General features: G+C 33.7%; 1 protein-coding gene across 1 annotated transcript in view; it reads left to right on the forward strand.

The window, feature by feature from the left end:
- LOC126970161 (paired box protein Pax-5) overlaps window positions 1-20,391 on the forward strand; it is a 122,880-nt gene that overhangs the window by 62,021 nt on the left and 40,468 nt on the right. Inside the window, exon 4 of the mRNA XM_050815934.1 lies at window positions 15,024-15,189. Coding sequence (XP_050671891.1) covers window positions 15,024-15,189 — 166 coding nt within the window. The remainder of the gene's footprint in view (window positions 1-15,023; window positions 15,190-20,391) is intronic.

Genomic DNA, 20,391 nt, shown 5'->3' on the forward strand with positions numbered 1-20,391 from the left:
GTTTATACAAAAAAAAGGTCAAAATAGTAATAAATTTTAGCAATTATCTGTAACACTTATAATCGTCGTGAGAAACCAAATGGCACCTGCAGTAATCGAACCGGAACTACCCAAGTAGCGGAAAATCGTTCAAAAGCCGTCAAAATTCGATCAATCGAATCGGTTTTCTCCGATTAGTATATTTGGGTGCTTACCAGTTTTCACGTACTTACCTGTTAAGGTTATTCGAGATAACTTTTAAGATTCATAGGTGATATATCTAGATTAAAAATTTAGTTTGTACAAAAATTTATACCTGATTTAAACGAGATAACGCCTCCAGCGCTCTTGACTTTTATGAATTTCTATAAAAATTACTATTAATAAGGGATATCACTTAAAAATAACAAATTGTTTTAAATAATAGTAAAGAAGCCGTTGGGATCGCATGAAAGCCTTGTGAGGATCATCACTCGATTTCTGGACCTTATGAAGTTATCTTGTATCTATAACCAAATTTAATAATTTATAATATTATGTTGGGATCACAAATATTTATCTAAATGTTTATTTGAATATTAGTAATTGGGATTTGGGTTACCTATGTAAACCTCGGCAGGGAATAAACTACAATGCAGATTAAATTACGCAAACAAAAAAAAAGCGCATAAAAAGAAGGCTGGGAGATTTTCTTGCGTCGCTTCTTCTTTTTCAGAGCGCCATTTGTTTCCGAAGCTGTAGTAGTATCTAGTATATTAGAAATGACATCAAAAATAATTCATTTGATCCCAATGACATCCAAAGGAATCAATTTTGAGAAAATAAATGCCTTTTATGCCTTTTAAATATCGGCTTGGTAATAATACAAAATTCATAGTGTGAACAATCATTCAATGATAGAATTAGTAGCCCAAATATGATATAAATAATAAATAAATAAACATATTACAAAGAGACTTTCGAGAGTGACATGAGCTATATTTTACTGAGAGAAATTAGTTTTTTGTACGATATCAAAGTTTTTGCAAGCAAACCTTGTGGATTTACAACTAATTCCGCGACATCGTAATAATATGTTCAACTGTTTGAGCCACAAATGCTTTATTTTAGCTGTTTGAAAAAAAGATAGGGTATAGCTAGTATGTTTCTGTAGGTAGATAAATAGTTTTCCGATAAATTAAGACATGCTTTTGAGTGGGTTTTTCGTATTAAATAGTCATATACTAGTTAAATTTTATACTCTTCTTTACCATAGTTACTAAATGCCAGACCATAAATTTTGAGACAAAAACAGTAAAATGATGTGAAACATGACTTTAACAAGTGATATCAAAGTCGAAGTGATATTGTGAGGGTGTGAGTGAGTGCCGTCAAGCTGGAGGGCCAAAGTAAGGCAACATTTGCCGCCCTGTTCGGGCTGAGGGCTGGCGGCGGAGTTGACCTTTCTGCCGCTTATAGGTACAACCAGAATATGATGGAATATTACACATGTAAGTATGAATATACTGATACACTTCTACATAAATTGTTTTGCCCCATACTAAGAATTGCCTGTACTATGGATGCAACACAACGGTATATTTAATACAATATTAAGTTTATTAAACTTTATCATACATGATATGAATATCATGCATTTATGTATAAATATAAGTATACAATATTGACAGACTGATACAATCTTGCCCCAAACTAGGATTTGCCTGTACTATGGATGAAACACAACGGTATATTTAATACAATATTAAGCATATTAAACTTAAACATGCATGACATGATATGAATATAATGGATTTATTTATGTATAAATATAATAATGACAGACTGATACATTAATAATCTTGCCCCAAACTAGGAATTGCCTGTACTATGGGTGGCAACGGTATAATTTATACGGTATACATGCCTAAACATACATAAATATATTATATAAACAACACAACCAGAATATGATGGATTATTATAAATGGAAGTATAAATAAGTATGTAGATAATATTAACACGAATATGATGGATTTTACATAAATTGTTTTGCCCCAAACTAGGACTTGCCTGTATTATGGGTGCAAGGCAACCTCATATTTAATACGGATACGAATGGTACATTTAACACCAATTTTTACGGTTAGTTCTGCAAAACTATTTTTGGGTTATTATATTAAATACTTTTTCTTGTTTAAGTACTTCTTCAGTAAAAAATCCAGTTGTTTGACGTAATCAAATTCAAATATTTTTATTCAAATTTGGATCTATACACACACACACATGTGTGCAGCCAATAAAAATTTAATTCCAAACTAAAGATAAATTTTATTTATTCATCGGTGTTGGTCCTACGAATGGTCCGAAACAACACCGATGAATCGTAAGTAAGGCCTATTCAAATAAATAAAGCTAATTATGTCGTATAGATAAACTTCAAAATTATCACCTATCTTTATTCAGCTAACTAAATATGCAAATATATTCCAAACAAAACCAGAATACAGAAACATATTCATATACGACCGTATCTTCATAAAAAAAAACCATCTTCCACAGACTGTAAAAAAACATTATGCAAAAACGAGTTTGCCATAACGAGATTATCATAACGACAAACATAAAAACCACATACATATCTCTATAAGAAGCCTGCGCTGTGATTTAAAACGGCCAAAATTCAAGAACAGGCTTCGCCCAATGGAAAGCCTGTGTTTCCGCGGGGGGAGAACGCAGCGTTCTGATTGGCCGCTCTCTTGTGGGCGGGATTGTGTGTCTGTGTGCATGTAAATTTGAGCATGCGTAAGCTAAGGACATTGGTCTTGTATGGATTTGCAAATTGAGGTCTGACGTGGTATGAGATGAGCGCGATCTGTATGTAGACTCAATTATGAGGCAATATTCTCTGTTGGTAGAACAATTAAGTTATTAGTTTGCGTCAGGATTGCCAAACATAAAAGGAAATGACTATATTATAGGCTATAGGTATTGCTATCGCTCTACATAGGTTTAGGAAAATAATAATTTGTTTTGCGTAGGTAATTAAAAGCGATTGATAAAATTAATGATAATTTTGTTAATTTGTTAGCTGATGCATTACCTGCTATAGTTGATATCAGTACCAGACTATTTTTAATTTTTTATCTAAATCTTTTACTTGTGGTGCTAAATTAATACGTATTTGTTACTATATTTTTTGGCAATTAAGTTTTATCGGCGATACATTTTGTTATTATCTAATCGTAATTCATTTGCCTTTTCTTTTTCGTAATTATAGTATCTACAAATCATATTTATATCTACCCAATCATAATACCTATTTTCTATACATAATTCGTACCTAAGTACGTATCTATATGAATCACAAAACCATTAGGTAGGTATAATTTACCTTCATTAGATAATATATCTTTTATTTGTAGGTAGTAAGGTAAATTTAACGTCAGTTTGCATCAAAGGAATTCATTTAAAAAATAAAGCGTTTTTTTTAATAATTTCGTGTATGAGTGAGGTTTTCTTGAAGTTGATGTTTCAAGCTGTACCTATAGTGATTGAAAATAAGCTATAATTTCAGCGGAATTAATTTTAATTTGAATAAGTTCTAGCGCCAAAAATACCCAATAAACGTAGGAAATTTTCATTAATACTATTCTTCTAGTCTTATGAAGTATTGATTGATTAAAAGTTCCACAATCATGGCACAATGGATAGATAGATGTCGTGATATGCTGTTATTTGGTTTGGAAAATTAATAGGTAAGGTTAATAAGGTTAAGGTTTTAATTAAGTAAATCGATTGCTGTAGTTGATTAAACCTACAATTTTGCAAATAATCCTCCAACCACAAAGGTTCTGCCAAATTTCTATTGATTTCGTCCACCTGTATCTGTCTAGATAAGACAGGTCTGAACTCTCCAAAAGTTGTCCTAGAGTTCCCGTTGCAATCTTCGTTATACTCGATTAAATAACGCTGCTTGTGTATTTCCCGTTTCACTTTATTTTATTGAGATTCGATCTCTCGACCTCGCGGTCTTTCTTCTTGGCTTCGCAATCACAATGATTCAACCACTGGTCCAATGACCGTAGTGCTTGTGCATCGTCGTGCAGCGTTCAGATGGTTCCTTTTTTAATTTTTTTATGGAATAGGAGGACAAACGAGCGTACGGGTCACCTGCTGTTAAATGATCACCGCCGCCCACAATCTCTTGCAAACCCAGAGGAATCACAGGAGCATTGCCGGCCTTTAAGGAAGGTGTACGCGCTTTTTTGAAGGTACCCATGTCGTATCGTCCCGGAAACACCGCACAAGGAAGCTCATTCCACAGCTTTATAGTACGTGGAAGAAAGCTCCTTGAAAACCGCACTGTGAAGGACCGCCACGCATCCAGATGGTGAGGATGATGTCCTAACTTGTGGCGTGTCGTGGTGGAATTCGGCGGCAGGAATCAGGTTAAACAGCTCTTGCCGAAATATAGCAAGAGAAGCGATGGCTGATCGTCTAGGTTCATGCATCATACTCGAGAACAGGTACCTACTGCCTGTGCTAGTGACTGACGTGATGAGGTTGTTAGATTTAACCCAGCTTTACAAATAATTTTAAAGCCATATTATATTCCTTGAAATAACATCTGTTAAATTGCTTATAAGCACCCATACACAAACAATGAATTGAAGCTCTAAACGTTGATGCATCCAATATATTTTATATTTATACAGTTTGTTCTTTATTACTTTTAATGAAATATTTGGTATTTATAAATGCTTTTAATTAACACAATTCATATATTGAACCTTATTACCACCATATTACGCCATTGCAAAATACTAGCCTATATGGATTGAAAGAGTGGCCGTTGAGTTTCTTGTATGTTCTTCTCACGAGCTCTATTTTTTCCGAACATGTGCTAGATTCAGTAATTTAAAAGAAATATTTGTAGTAATGCGCTTAATTTAAGCCTAATTGTAAAATATTACCTATTTGTCTTTGACTTTTCCTTTGAATCTTGTAAATATGGATTTAAAGAGCGGCATTGCTTTTCTTGTAATTAAAACTAAAATTCCAATAGAGATAGTAAATGGTAACTATGACATTAAAAAGTGTTATTTTTTTTAACTAAATGCTTTCTTGGGTACTCCAGCCACTTAGCCTCTCATCCGTTGTCATTCTATAACCGACCTTCCTTTTCCAAAGTCTCTTTGATCTTCCTAGACCCTATCATCTCACCGCTAATTGGTTTCGTTATTACTACAGCCCAATGAAAAGATGCACGTCTTTTTCTCTCATTACATATTATTAACTCTCATAAGTTACAATAATCATAACAGTTAGGTTACTTGATTTAACGGTTAAAGTAAACTCATTTACACGTAAAATAAGCATTTATTGTCTGTGCTGACATAAAAAATAAATATTAAAAGAAAACCGTATTTACCATTACCATTTTTGTAATTTAAAATAGCATAAAATATATTGGGCAAGCACAAAATTCATTCCAACCTTAAATATAGTAATCTTTATTTAATCTCTACAAAGCATTCAATTCAACAATAATTTTGTCATCCACAACAATAGAGTCACGACTTCCCGGTAAAAAACTCATATAGCACCATTTAAAACAATACATATTAAATACATACCCGCCTAACATAAGAAAGAATTAACGACTCTAAAATCAGTAGCATACGTTTGAATTTGCAACATGTGCTGAGGTTAAAACCAGTCTGACATATGAGACAAATTGCATGCACACGTGAATACGTCATGCGTACACTGTAGTTACACGAATACGCACACATGAAACGCGGCTTCGTGATTGGTTAGGGCGGGTGCGCCTGCGCATAATATATCACGGCAGATCTTTTCAAATGTAATTGAGATTTTAGAAAGGTTGTCTGTCTGGTGTTTTGAAACCAGTTAGTTGCGTTATATCTAGTTATAAATATTATGTAAAATATTCGTTAATCAACATTTTATCTAAGTAATTGATCGGAGTTAGATTCGTTAATTAAAATAGGATTTATAACGTTATATTAATTAGATTTATGTTTGGGTAGTTCTTCGGTATGTTTAATTAAATAATTTTATGAAATTATCGAAAAGTTTTTATTACTCATCTCCTGTTTGCTATTAAAATTTAATAGATTTATCTTAAGGTTATGATGTGTTCAAAGAAAGTACCTATACCTAGATGGCAGTGCTCACTTACCAGTAGGTGACCCGTGCGTCTTTCCTTCTTTTATCCTCTTCTTCCATTTAAAAGAGATGATGCTCTTAGTATTTTAAATTATTGGATGCACAATCAATTGTGTTGATACAATCGCAAAAAATATTGCACAATATCTTGAAAGTTAGACAAAGTATGTTCAGTGTATCTACGAAACATAATATGTAAATAGGATAGGTAATAAAATCGTATGCCGTGGCTTTACATCAATTATTGTAAAAAAAAAACCAATCTATATTTGTTTATTTTTTATGTAACCGAAACTGAAAAAAATAGTTTTTAATAAAGGTTATTTAGTTATGTATAACTAGCTATATATAGCTAATCTGGCTAAACTGATTTTAATGTAGTACCTACGTTATGGGTACGTACCAATAAATCTTTATTATTTAACTCCAAAAAAAATTTATCAGGTATTTAAGGAAAAAAAAAAAACAAAAAAGGTATCCCATGAACATAATGTTTGACGAACGTTGAATTCAATTTTAGACAAATTGCTAGTTCCCCGTCATTGGTAGCATTCATACATTAATACATTTTTATTAAAATAAGTATAATATCCATTATATTTGTCAGAATTTTTAAAGAATACATAATTATATATATAATAATATGAATTTATTACGATATTTTCCCGTACAATAAAATTCAACTTAGCACAATCTTTTTTTTGGTAATTAAAAACAAATGGACTGAACTGGTTATGGTCCTGACATATATTGGTTTAAAATTTTCCCACTTTTGCCACTCGCATCAAATCTTTTATGGAATCTTTTTTTTTTGTTAACTTCCGGTCCTCTTTCAGTAAGTACGTACTTGATTATAAACCTGATTTACGACTTCTTGGCCACTGTTACGATAAACTAAATATATGGTCCTTAATAATTTGAAATTTTTCTTGCTGTATAACGTATATAAGCGATTAATAAAAAATCTCGAATGGTCAGTTATTAGATTCCTTTACAAGTGAAATAAAAGCCGTGGGTGTGCGCCGGCGCATAACGGAGGGTCAGGTTTTAAGTTATGATTAAAAGGCAGACGAAGGTCAAACACTCGACACCTGTGGGGGTCTATCTTTATTACACACTTATAACATTCACATATAAATGCGGATTGAAAAACTCCAGCTTATATACGAACGGCCATCTAAAATAGAATAATATTAGACCGACACCTCCAATTTCCAGTGCTCTGTGAACGGCTGGATCACTTGGCGTTGCTACAGACGTCGCTTCATTGTGTGTCTTCTACCGCATTTATCACGGGGAGTGTTCCTGCTGTTCCACCTGATTCCGTTCGCTGAATTCTACCGTGACACGCCACAAATTACGATATCAACTTAAACATCGGGATATGTGACGTTCGTTTATAGTGCAGCCTTACAGAACATTCTTCTACGTACAACTAAGCGATGACCACGTATAAATGAGCTTACTTGTGCGGTGTATCCAAGACGATACGACATGGGTTAATTCAAACAAGGCGCGTATATCTTTCTAAAAGTCCGACAACGCTCCTGGAATTCCAATGGTACTGCAAGAGAATGTAGGCGGTGGTATGTATATCCATAAAAAAAGCAAAACATCCCTGTGCTTAAGGTTAGCTGCAAATACCTGGTTCTTCTCATCTTCGACCTAACAAAAGAGGTAAAAGAGCTGTCTCGCAACAAGCAGCTTGCGATGTACACGTTCAAATAGTTCTTATACTGAGGTTATTACTCCATAATATGTAGCTGGACCATCACCTTCAAGAATGCAGGCTGGCTTGATATTTGCCTCGCTTTGTTGTTCACTCTCACGAAGTCGAAGTCAGTTTGGCAATCGCTCAAGTTTGCAATAATAAGCGAGACAGTAATATTGGGAATGTTAGAGCGGTGAAAAAGGTGCTCAATTGAAAACGTTTAATTTATCGCATTTCGCGACCTTTTAAAGCAAAGACTCGATAAAAGATACAAGTTTTTTCCGGCACTGAGCAAGCCTGTGCTGTCATTTGTATAGCAATGTATGCTGGAGGTGACCTACAAATCATTGATATGCAGAAGGAACAGTGTAGGAGACAGCAACCATCCTTGGGGAACTCCATGCTCCGTCGCCTTCGCGTTCAAGCAAAATCAGTAAAAAAAAGAGGTTTCCAGATAATTTTACATATTTTGTGTAATCTTTAACAGCACTTTATACCTTTATAAAAATCTAAGAACGATATTTCAGTACGGTACGAAACCCATGGTGCGTTATTTCGACTCACACTTGACTATATTTTATCGTAACTGTAATGATGTTTGATATAGTATAGTTTAATTCCGACAGTGTAGGCAGTGATGTTATGTGGGGGGTGCGCCGGCGCATGACGCATTATCACGTCCGTGTGTGTATACAGCGTGTTGCTGTATTTATTGTAGAGATTAATAGAGATGTAAAAATTTTGTATTCCTCATATAACATTTTTTAAAATTTTTATTGTTATGTTAGTACATTTAGGCGAAGTTACAGCTTATCAGCGATCTCCTCCAGGTTCAGTAGGAGATTTTTTTATAATAATTTTACAAGGCACTAAATTAACTTTACAATAGGATATATATGAACTGAATTTAATTTTGTTGCATAATAAACTCTTTTTTATTTATTATGTTGAATTTTCTTGTACGTTCTTCTCACGAGCTCTACTTTTCCGAACGATTCAAAAGCGCTCAGTTTAAACCTGATTGTATAAAGTTTATTTCACTTTGACTTTATGTCTCAAAGTGACCAGCCTAATTGCGATGCCGTGGCGGCTCAGATTTTTGTGTTAGATATATAATCCTTAGGGTCACATCCTTGTATTGTGTAGCACGTATCACTCACCATAATATGAACGTCTTGTTTATCTCATCACTTTCTCTCATATAATAATAATAATAATATTGAGACACTTTTACACAAATCATCTTGCCCCATACTAAGCAAAGCCTGTAGGTACTATGGGTACAAGACACGATATATTTAATACAATATACTTACTTAAACTTATATAAATACATATACGACCTATATAGCTCAGTGGTTAGTGACCCTGCCTACTGAGCTAAAGGTCCCGGGTTCGAATCCCGGTAGATGCAAACATTTATATGATGAATATGGATGTTTGAGTAAGTATATTCTTTTAAATAGAATATATATATAATATATTAATAATTTCTGTAAAATTGTGTCTATGTTATATTTTATATCTTTAATATATGTATTATATTATATATAAACATCCATGAAAAAAAATAATAAAAAAGATCAACTACTATAATATATAATACCCGCTCGCTCGTCCGTCCATAATTCACAATCTTCTTAAAGTGACATAAAGTTAGTACAACCTGTATAGTATAAAACACAGCGTCGACCAATCACAGATCAAATCAGGTTTCAAAGTTTTTCCCTCACAGGAAACCCGGCAGGAAGTGAGCTGCCTCAATCATAGTGATTGGCTCTGCTTATTTTTTAAACTTGACGACCAGAAAAGATGATCACTCTATTATTTTTTATCGATAATACATACGAAAATCTGGCTCAACTTTATAGTATTAAGAATATTATGCAACAGATTGCACGTTCTATTTTGGAAGTCGTTTCTAATAACTCTTCTGTGTTTAAATTTATTGGGAATCGTTCAATAATAAATTCCAACGACAAAGATCCTAATTCGAAATAGGATTCTTATATATATATATATATTCTAAACCTCAAATCTACCACTTATCCGAAAAGGTATGCCTTAGATTTTAATAGAGGGCGCAAGAAACTCAACGGGTCTCTTATTAAAAACAATTTTTATTACAATTAAATACATCTATTTGAAGGCTCAGATATACCCAAAGCTTACCAAAAAAATTTTTTTTATCCGTTTAACCTTCATAATACTAAATAAACTATTTTCTCTCGCTGCTTTATCTGTTTTTTAAGTTATTACTGCTTTGACTTTGAGAAAATTCGTGCACATGCAACATTTTTTATTTTGAAAATATTTCTCTATCTCACTCTAACTTTAAATTTAACCACAAAAGCAGAGTTCGCGATGAGTAAATCGTCTAGCTATGAAAAGAAGTGCCATTTGCCAGCATAATGCATGGACTAGCCATCGATTACTTCAACTATATTTTAGGGAAGGAAAGGCAATAAAAAGCTAATAGAGGTGCAACAATATTTTTGATATAACCATGGGTAGGTGATCACTTCAATTAAGTTAAATGCTAATTTCGGTTACAAAATTCCATGAGAAAATTTTCTAACACTCATCAGCCACATCTTTTACTCATTCAAAGTTGTATTCAGCAAAAAATATGTTATATATGCTCTAAATTGTCGAAAGGACTAAAGTAGGGATGAAAAAGGAAATCTCTATGGAATTTTCCAGCTAATTACAAGTAGAAAAGGTGAGGCGACACCTGGATGACATTAAATTTCCGTTTTCCTGGTTCCGGCGCGCCATCTTGTCCGCCATTTTGGTTAATTACTTAGGGTGCTCCTTAACTTGGATCTTAGTAAGTTCGTTGTAGTAAATTGGTGTCTTTTTTTAAAATTAGTTGAAGTACTTCATTTTTGCGGATAAGTAGAAAAACTCATTATTTTTTGGAAATCCAATGATCTTTATATATAAACGAGAAACTTTTGTGTTGATTCCGCTAAGTTGTACAAAATCACTTCTTCACGTGTTTCGCATTTACACGACACGTCTTCAAGACGTTGTTGACTAGAACAGGACTGTCGCTAGATTTATAGCATAAATACTTAATTTGTTGCAGACAACAAAGTTAATATAAATTTTTAAATACTTACATGTTATAAAAAAAAGTAAACCTGTATGATGAGGAATGAGTAAAGGTATTTTTTGCACAGCTTAGCGCTTTTTTATGTTTTAATATTCTTGAAATGGCTCAAACAAAAATAAGTTGAGCAGTCAATAATAAACAACCAATGACGTAATAATGAGACGACCATGAACCTGTGCAACCGGGTGAAACCAGTCGTAGACGGTCGAGCACCCGGGTGGAACCGGTCGTAACCGGTCGTAGCCGGTCGTGCAGTACAGCACAATCGAATCGATATTTAATGAATTACATCTAGCTGACTTCAGCGAGCCTTCAGAAAATCGTTAGACCGTAAACAAATGAAGACGCAAACACAGCAATTTTAAGGCGATTCTTAGCTTAATACCTATCTCTCTTACAATCTTCTATAATCTGCTCATGATCTAGGAAACCTTATACTGCGTTTGTTTTCTTGAGACTGAAGATGCTAGAAAAGTGATTTCACTTTCACAGTGATACTTGTCTGTAAAGAGGTGACACTATACCAGGTACCTGCTACGCAAGGGAACCTGAAAACTTCAATGTAAAATCCACGAGAGAGAGAGCGCGAGAGAGTAAAATAGTTAGAGCATGACGTTTTATATATATAGACATATTATGTCGTATAAAAACAAAGCCGAAATGTGCAATATGCCACAAATTACACTATAATAAGCTTCGACTGCTATATCTATACATTGCCGCATTTACACCAGCTGTCTAAAATATTCTTGGTGAATAAGCAGCAATGCAATGCATGTGCTTACATTGTCTTTAAGCACACTTTTGCCGTTCCGCTATCAGACTACGAATGATACCTATCTGGTAACACTGAAAATTATTGGAAAATGAAAAACGGCTTAATGTAGAAAGTTGCCAATACTTTTATTGTTTTTCGAAGTAATCTCCGTTCCTCTCTACACATCGTCGCATTCGATGGAACCACTGAGAAAAGCAGTGGGCCCATTCTTCCTTAGGGGTCACTTCTATGGCATTTTCGTACGCTTTGACCGCATCTTCAGGGCTCGTAAAGCGAATACCTTGAATTTTATCTTTAGTTCTTGGGAATAAATAAAAGTCGCAGGGCACAAGGTCACTATCTCGACACCTGCCATAGTCGAATATTCAACAGTCCGTTTCGCGGAGTGCGCTGAAGCGTTGTCGTGGTGAAGGAGGATCCTGCTTCGAGGGCGCTGCTGTCGAATTTTTTCCAAGACAAAAGGCAAACAGCGATTGACATACCAGCCTGCAGTAACTGCCCTTCCATCTTCTAGCAGAATTGTCGCGAAATGACCTTTCCGACCAAAGAATGAGGCAATCATCTTTTCTCCTTGACTTCTTCCTTTGTTCACCTTAGTTGGCCGATTCTCGAAAGGAAACACACACTGCGCTGATTGTCTATTGGTTTCGGGTTCGTAGCGATATATCCAGCTTTCATCACTTGTGACGATGTCAAATACAGCATTTGAGTCACCGCCGTTGAACTTATCTAACATTTGGTGACACCAGTCCATGCGAATATATTTCTGGTCGTCGGTTAATGTATGGGGAATCCATCTGGTACAAAGCTTCCTGACGCCTAAATGTTCGTATAATATTTTTTAAACTTGACTCATACCAATGCCTAGGCTTGCCCGTATCTGCTGATAGGTCATTCTCTTATCTTCCTCTATCATACGTCACACAGCACTAATATCTTCAGTAGTCGCTGTTAAAGGACGTTCCTCACACGGATCATCAATGAGATTGCTACATCCACGCTTAAAGTCGTTAAACCAATTGTAAATAGTGGAACGAGATGGGGCTTCATTAAGAAATGCTAATCGCAGCCTATGATAGCTTTGTTGTTGAGTAAGCCCACAACGAAAGTCATAAACGCCATGAAAACCTCGGATTAATTTTAAACTTTGCAAACTGATTAAGAAATTGTGTCATTATATTATTTATATAGACTGGCTAATTTTTCTTATCAGCATCAATCATCATCAGGGTAAGCAAACGTTACACGTTTTTGGGGGACAGTCCCCTGGTGCTCTGAAAAGGATACGAAACGTCGGGAAAGCTAAAATAATAATTGAAATGTAACTTTTTCGCAAAAACTTATGTTACAATTACACGCGTATTAATCCTTTATAAAAGTGATTTATTTAAATATTTAAAAGGTATCAAAAGCCAAATAAATATTTGAACAGGCGAGAAAACAGTTCAATACTCTCATATTGGGAGAATATCAGCCGGTTATCGGAACACTCTTACCCGGGCGGGTGCACGAGGCGTGACCATCGATCCGTCACGCCCTGCGCCCGGATCGACCGGCGCTACTCCCGGCTATCCGGCTTCACTGCGAGACCTTTTATATCCCACATCTTGTAATATCAATATGCTTGCAGCATCTAGCTGGTATTAGTATTTTCTTTCATTAACGCGAGTGTTACACATTTAAATAAAACACTTTTAAAGGATTAAAACGCGTGTAATTTTTGTAACTGTTTTTACATCAGTTTTTGCGTAAAAGTTACATTTTCATTATTTTTTTAGCTAGCCCGACGTTTCGTGATTTTTCAGAGCACGTTTTCAGGGGGACTATAATCTCTATTTTTAGCAACGCACGCAAACTAAAACATAGTGACTTATTTATCATACATACATTTTAATTATTGTTATAAACATAGAGGAGGATGGCGAGAATGGACCCACATAATTTAAAAATTAAGGGAGTTCGTATAAGTACATGTTTAAATGAATTATAAACTTAAGTTTATACGATGTTTATACAAAAAATATTGAGGCGCTAAGATATGGTTGTCAAAAGAAATAAATTATTATAATTTATTAAAAAATAAGTCATCATGCACTAACGGAACGTATTGCGCAATTAACATCTACATTTATTCGAGATGATAGTCATTTTTATACGAATGTTTCGACACCATCAAACTATCCATACCTACTCAAATCAGTAATTCAGTAGTCATTCAAAATAAGATTCAATAAGATTAATATAATTTTTTGATACTCAGTATCAGTAATTAGTAGGTAGGTAAGTCTTTAATATAATCTTTAAAATATTCGATACCTTCTTGAAAAAAGAATGAATTTTGAATCCTCAATTATTAGTTGCTGGCTAACCATCCACATAATATATAATATATTGTACTATCTTTTAGCAGACAGTAATTACACATAGACATAAGATACAAATCATTGATTGAACATATTATTGACTAGCTGACCCGACAGACGACGTTCTGTACATAATAAATAAAATACTGATTTTTTATGAATTTGTCAATAATATTTCATAACATCAAGAATTATTATTTCGTAAAATATGCTTCCAGATCTTATAATGAAATTGTTTCACAACAGAACTGCCAAACCGTGCGTCAATAATTAATTCTCTCATAGAAAATATGTCCATACAAAACAAATATTGGAAATATAAATAATCAGGTGGAATTTCGTAAAATCCGGTCTTAGCTGACCTCTACTCGGTGAAAAGAATATTCCTACCAAATTTCAAGTCTTTAGCTCTAATGTTTCCAGAGATATCGTGATGAGTGACTATATACGTGGAAATATCTCGTGGAATTTATATAGAATAATATTTTTAGGTTATATTTTACTTTTAGGTATATCTTTTTTTCCCACTTTTTTAGACTTGCTTTTTTCTTAGTTTTGTTACGTTCTAAGATTATTAATAATTTTCTATGATGTACGCCACTTCTTTCAGTGGGTCCCAAAATACATGCATTCTCGCCATTCTCCTTTAAGTAATTATACTAACATATCTTGTATTTTTAATGGATATCTGTGTCTAAAATAAATAAAAATATTATTATTATTTCGCTGGTGTACGACGTAGCTTGTCACGCATACTAAAGTAAAAGACCTGGCCTGTTTATAACTTATTACAGTAAAGGCCTTCTCCAGTGTCTTTCACTACACTTTTTCTTTCTTTCAGTTGAAAAGTTATTAAAGAATTATACTTGCTGTGTTAAAATTTCTATGTCTTGTCCTCAGGTCACGGTGGAGTCAATCAACTAGGCGGAGTATTCGTGAACGGCAGACCACTACCCGACGTGGTGCGACAGAGGATAGTGGAGCTTGCACACAGCGGCGTGCGACCATGCGATATCAGTCGGCAGCTTCGAGTCTCGCACGGCTGTGTGTCCAAAATACTATCTAGGTAAGAAAATCAGGAAAAATCAAACAGCGCTTATCTTCCATAGTGTAATCCCGCATACTCGCTTTATTTGAACACGTATCAAGACGAAGCAGCAAGTTCATAGAACTTGCTGCTTTAGTCCAGGGTAAAGTGGAAGGCATTAGACGTTGAAGGTTACCTTTGCGATCAGATTAAATATTCTTTTTAAATAAAACACCTTTAAAGAATTAAAACGCGTGCTATTGTGATTGTGTTTTTAATCTAATGTTAATTGTTTTATTTAAATGTGTAACATTCGCGTTAATCAAAGAAGATTCAACCCTTTTCTTTATTGAAAATGTTAGCAATACTCCTGTGATTTTTCTGATGGTCTAGGAGAAAGGGGTGATTGCTTACCGTATCAGGTAACTCATATATTTTGTTGTTTTATTCTTTAATAAAAAAAACTGTGCATATCACACTTGAGACTTGAAAACTTCAAAGTAGCAATAATAGCAGTGTCGCACTATAATTCACCCGAGGAAATGTGTATTGTTTAAACAATAATTGTAAGATACCGTTTAAAGTAATGATCCTCAAAGATGGCGGATGTTCGTTCCGCTGAGCGCTCGGAGCGGCGCGTGCGCATGTTATGTACCGCACTCGTTATACATTACACACTTATGTCATTTACTATTGTTCTATATGTAATTTGAGTTATAAAAGTGCTTCTAACAATGGCTTTTAAGATATTGGGACAATTTGAATTTTATTTTTCGCTTTATATTATCTGTTTGTGAATGATGAATGCAGTATGAAATTTTTATTTTAAACAGATGTTTTGATTGGTAATAAAATATTATAAAACTAATTTCTGCCCGAGACATCTTTCATGGTAAGTTCTTACCGCGATTCTCGAGAAGTTTAAAAACATCGGGGTGAATGTAGGGTAGGTACCTACATATATTTTTCTGTACTCCCTGACAGCATATAGCCTCAGTAGTTTTGAGATTATGCGCTTTTTTTCTGTAAGAAATGTAAAGGCGCGAAACCATAAAGAACATAGGAACAATATAATATCATATGATTCTCTAAGATATTCAAATTTAAATATTTTTATTCAAAATAGGATATAAAATCACTTATTGAAAGTTAAAATTACCACCTATTCCAAAAGGTATGCCTCAGACCTAAGAAGAACTGGCGCAACAAACTCAGCAGGCTTTAAATTTAGGTATTAAACATGCAGTCATTTGATATAAGTTTGAAATAGTAGTTATTACAGTATGGCGATGAAGTATAATCCGGCTAAGTTTGGAAGCGAACAGTTGCTTAAAAACGTAGTGGATTTCGGCTATCTTCGCTTTATACAGCCAAGTGAAACGCTTTTTTTTAGAGAGTTTCGCTAGCCTGATGTTACTGATTAAGATCAGCTGGGTTTTCTATTCATTTCGAAAATTAAATAAATGAAAAGTTGACTAAAATCTATATATATAAAAATGAATTGCTGTTCGTTAGTCTCGCTAAAACTCGAGAACGGCTGGACCAATTTGGCTTATTTTGTCTTGAATTATTTGTGGAAGTCCAGAGAAGGTTTAAAAAGGTGAATAAATATGAAAATGCTGGGAATGAAATAAAGACCAACAATTTCGTTTTTCCTTTGATGGGAAATAGAATTGAAAGAATAGTTTGTATAAATGAATAACTCATTAGAATTTTTATATCTTTCCAACTTTCTCAGGAGATAAAATATAAAGTTAATTTTAGATCAAATAAAATTTGAAATCAGTTTTTTTATGAGCGATGAATCTTAAGTTTTGTCATAAGGAATAAAGATTTTTACAAGTACTACGGGCTTATTCATGTGTGTACGCGGACGAAGTCGCGGGTATCAGCTAGTATTAAATAATATTTAAACCAAGCAACGCATTATGGCAAATGCTAGTTAATATTATTAATCACAAACCCAGTACACGATGATATGAATGAAACGAAAGGCACTTGGACACTCCCATTGTCTGATTTAAATTGAAACTGACCTGTTAGTGAAGGGCTATGTGTTGTATCGATGTTTATACAATATGCGTCGTTAATTTTATAAAATGGCGTAAGAAACCATTATACATGTGCCATTAAGGACAAAAGTATGACAATGCAAATTGTAATAGATTTCAACTTAAAATACTTAAAAAATGTAAACTCATTGAAACGAAAGGGCTAAAGATTGGTTTGATTTTATTTTCACTGAATAAAAGAGAATTTTTTTGATTTTATTGAATACTGTCATTTAGCATATGCAAAAATTTTAAAACAATTAAACGACTCATTCCAGTAATTTGTAGACTGTTAATCTGTATGATTTATAAAGTGATAACAAAAATACAAGAAACTATGGTTTCTTTACTGGCTACATTCTACTATTTTTTCTTATAATATTTTTAATTTTTTTTGTCACTATCCGTTCGTATTTGTTGACCTGTATCCAGACACATAAATAGAAAAAATATATGCGTATTTCTGTTTATTAATTAATTAAGTATTTCTTCGCTGTCCAGAGAGAGTATCGATAAGTGTGTTAGCACATCCCTAGTCCCGCGGGAGAGGCTCTGAATAGAAACAGTCTGCATTGTTTTTCAATTTATTTGCCCTCCGCGTCTGTTTTTAATTTAGCCCTATACTGTTATTTCTGTTGCATTCTCTAGCAAAACGATGAACTAAAAGGAATATTGAATTTACTCTTGCGCCATTATAGGTACAGCTTTTGAGTTTAAATGTTCATCTAACGTTGTTGCTGAAATATAGATGTCTATTAATTTTAAGAAATTGTACACGTGGCACATGGTAATTTTTTTCAGAGGAGGAAAAATATTTTTATATTCAGTTGTTTGAGTATACACTTTTATATGCATCTACTACCAACTAAATACCCCTTCTTTGATGGTAGCCCAAGAGATTTTCCAACAGCTAGGTGGTCATTTATTTAATATTTTATCTATATAACCAGCACACCTGTCAGTTGTTGTTCTGTACATAATTAATAAAATACTGTTTTTTTATGAATTTGTAAATTATATTTCATAACATCATAGCCCAGTGGTTAGTGACCCTGAGTACTGAGATAGAGGTGCCGGCTTCGAATCCCGATAGGTGCAACTTTTGCCCTTATTACCTACAGGCTATGCCAAGTTTTGGGGCAAGATAAAATTATCCACACTTTGACACACTTTTACTCAAATGAGTAAAAGTGTGTCAATATTTAAAATTGTTTCGAAAAATATGCTCACTGTTATGTTAGTAAAATTGTTTCACAGCAGAACTGTCAAACCATGTGTCAATACATTCTGTCATAGAAAATATGTCCATATAAAACAAATATTGGAAATAAAAATAATTATGGGTCCCACATCGTAATAAAAAATATCCTATCTCTCAAGTTGGACAAAACTGCACTCCATGAAGTAATCCCAATTAAAATCTGTTCATTAGTTTAGGAGTTAATTGAATACAAACATCAGGACACTGGATTTATATATATTAAGAAAATATATAAGCCTTATGAAAAAATAATATTTAGAACATCAATAATAATATTATTTATTTGTAGATTTTGCACTTTACGCTCAAATCCCCAGCGACAATTTACCCAGATGAACCCGTTAGGGATTTTCGTAGTATTAATTAAGTAACTCTTATTATATATATTCGTTTTGAACAATAAATGGAAAAAGGAATCTATGCATTATGTAGAGTACGCGAAACATCAGATATTTATTTAATTTTAAATTTCTGCTGTTCAGTTCTCATTTCTTTTAATTAAGCCTGATCTTTCGTAACTTATTTATCACTTGAAAATATATTTTCACAGTGAATATTTGGCGGTTGAAACACGAAAAGTATTCCGAATTTTTCCAAGCTAATTGCATACAAACCAGATTTCTAGAACATTCTGTCCGTACATTTTCTAATTATACATAATCATATAAAATCTAGACCAAGCCCGATGCGTGTGCGATACTGTACTTCGTAATTCTAATTATTTTCTTAATACATTTAAAGAAACATTGCGACTTGATTTAGCTTCAGTGAATTTCCGTCTTTACTGTAGCCGCTTAAAGCCTATATTTCTTTGTTTAGTAAAATTGAAACAAAACTTTGTTGCCAAGTATACACGTCCAAGTTATACTTGTATTTTGAACTTTGCATAGTTAGAATAGGGTATAAAATCATGTGATAAGTAGTAACGGAAGTATGGCAATGGTCACGCTTTCTGCTTGCCGACGTACAGACAGAAAAAACGTAATAATTATTATATACGGACACAGGACTGAGCTACTTTCATTGGATTTCGGTTTGAGTTTTGATCAGGAATATGGTTTATATTTTAAGGGGATGTTTTTTTTTAACATTACGTTATACCGACGAGTACTAAAATTATCATCGCTGGCCAAGCTAAAATAATATACACCGTTATAATAAAAACCGATGTCTGTATATTCCTTAAGGACTCAAAAACGGCTTGACCGATTTTGATAAAATGTTCAATGTATCTTTAGATTAGCCTAACAAACGGACTAGTCATGTATTTTATGATTGGATCAACAATTATTATGTTTGGATATTAATTTAAAAATGTGGATGTGTACTTCATATGACAAACTACTCAACCGTTTACGACAAACTTTAGCTAGAGTAATCTATAACAAAATTTATTGAATTAGGCGTTGAAATAAATGAAAATTTATTTGCAAGAAACACTGATGTTAAAATGTTAACATAATATTATTATTAATCTAATGTTTTATCAATTGAAATGCAAAATATGTTATAGAGTTGTCTAAGTACGAACACACTACTGTTATACTGAAACATGTCGGATTTCATAATTATTTCGTTTTTTTTATAGAATAGGAGGACAAGCGAGCGTACGGGTCACCTGGTGTTAAGTGATCACCGCCGCCCACATTCTCTTGCAACACCAGAGGAATCACAAGAGCGTTGCCGGCCTTTAAAGAAGGTGTACGTGCTTTTTTTATCGATAGTTTTTGGACATTAATGTTAATGAAATGTTATGGGTTGTTTACGTATTCAAACCAGGACACTAACGGGGCACTGAAGATAAAACAAACACCTCTCAATCTGAGGTCTCAGAGATTGCAGAGCGTGTAGATTCTGTAATAGTGCAGATAAAACCCCGTTACACTCTCTCTGAATGTGGTCCTTTAATGCGTAAACGTAGCATCTCTT

The sequence above is a fragment of the Leptidea sinapis genome, chromosome 20 (assembly GCF_905404315.1).
Source record: "Leptidea sinapis chromosome 20, ilLepSina1.1, whole genome shotgun sequence".
NCBI classification, from domain to species: domain Eukaryota; kingdom Metazoa; phylum Arthropoda; class Insecta; order Lepidoptera; family Pieridae; genus Leptidea; species Leptidea sinapis.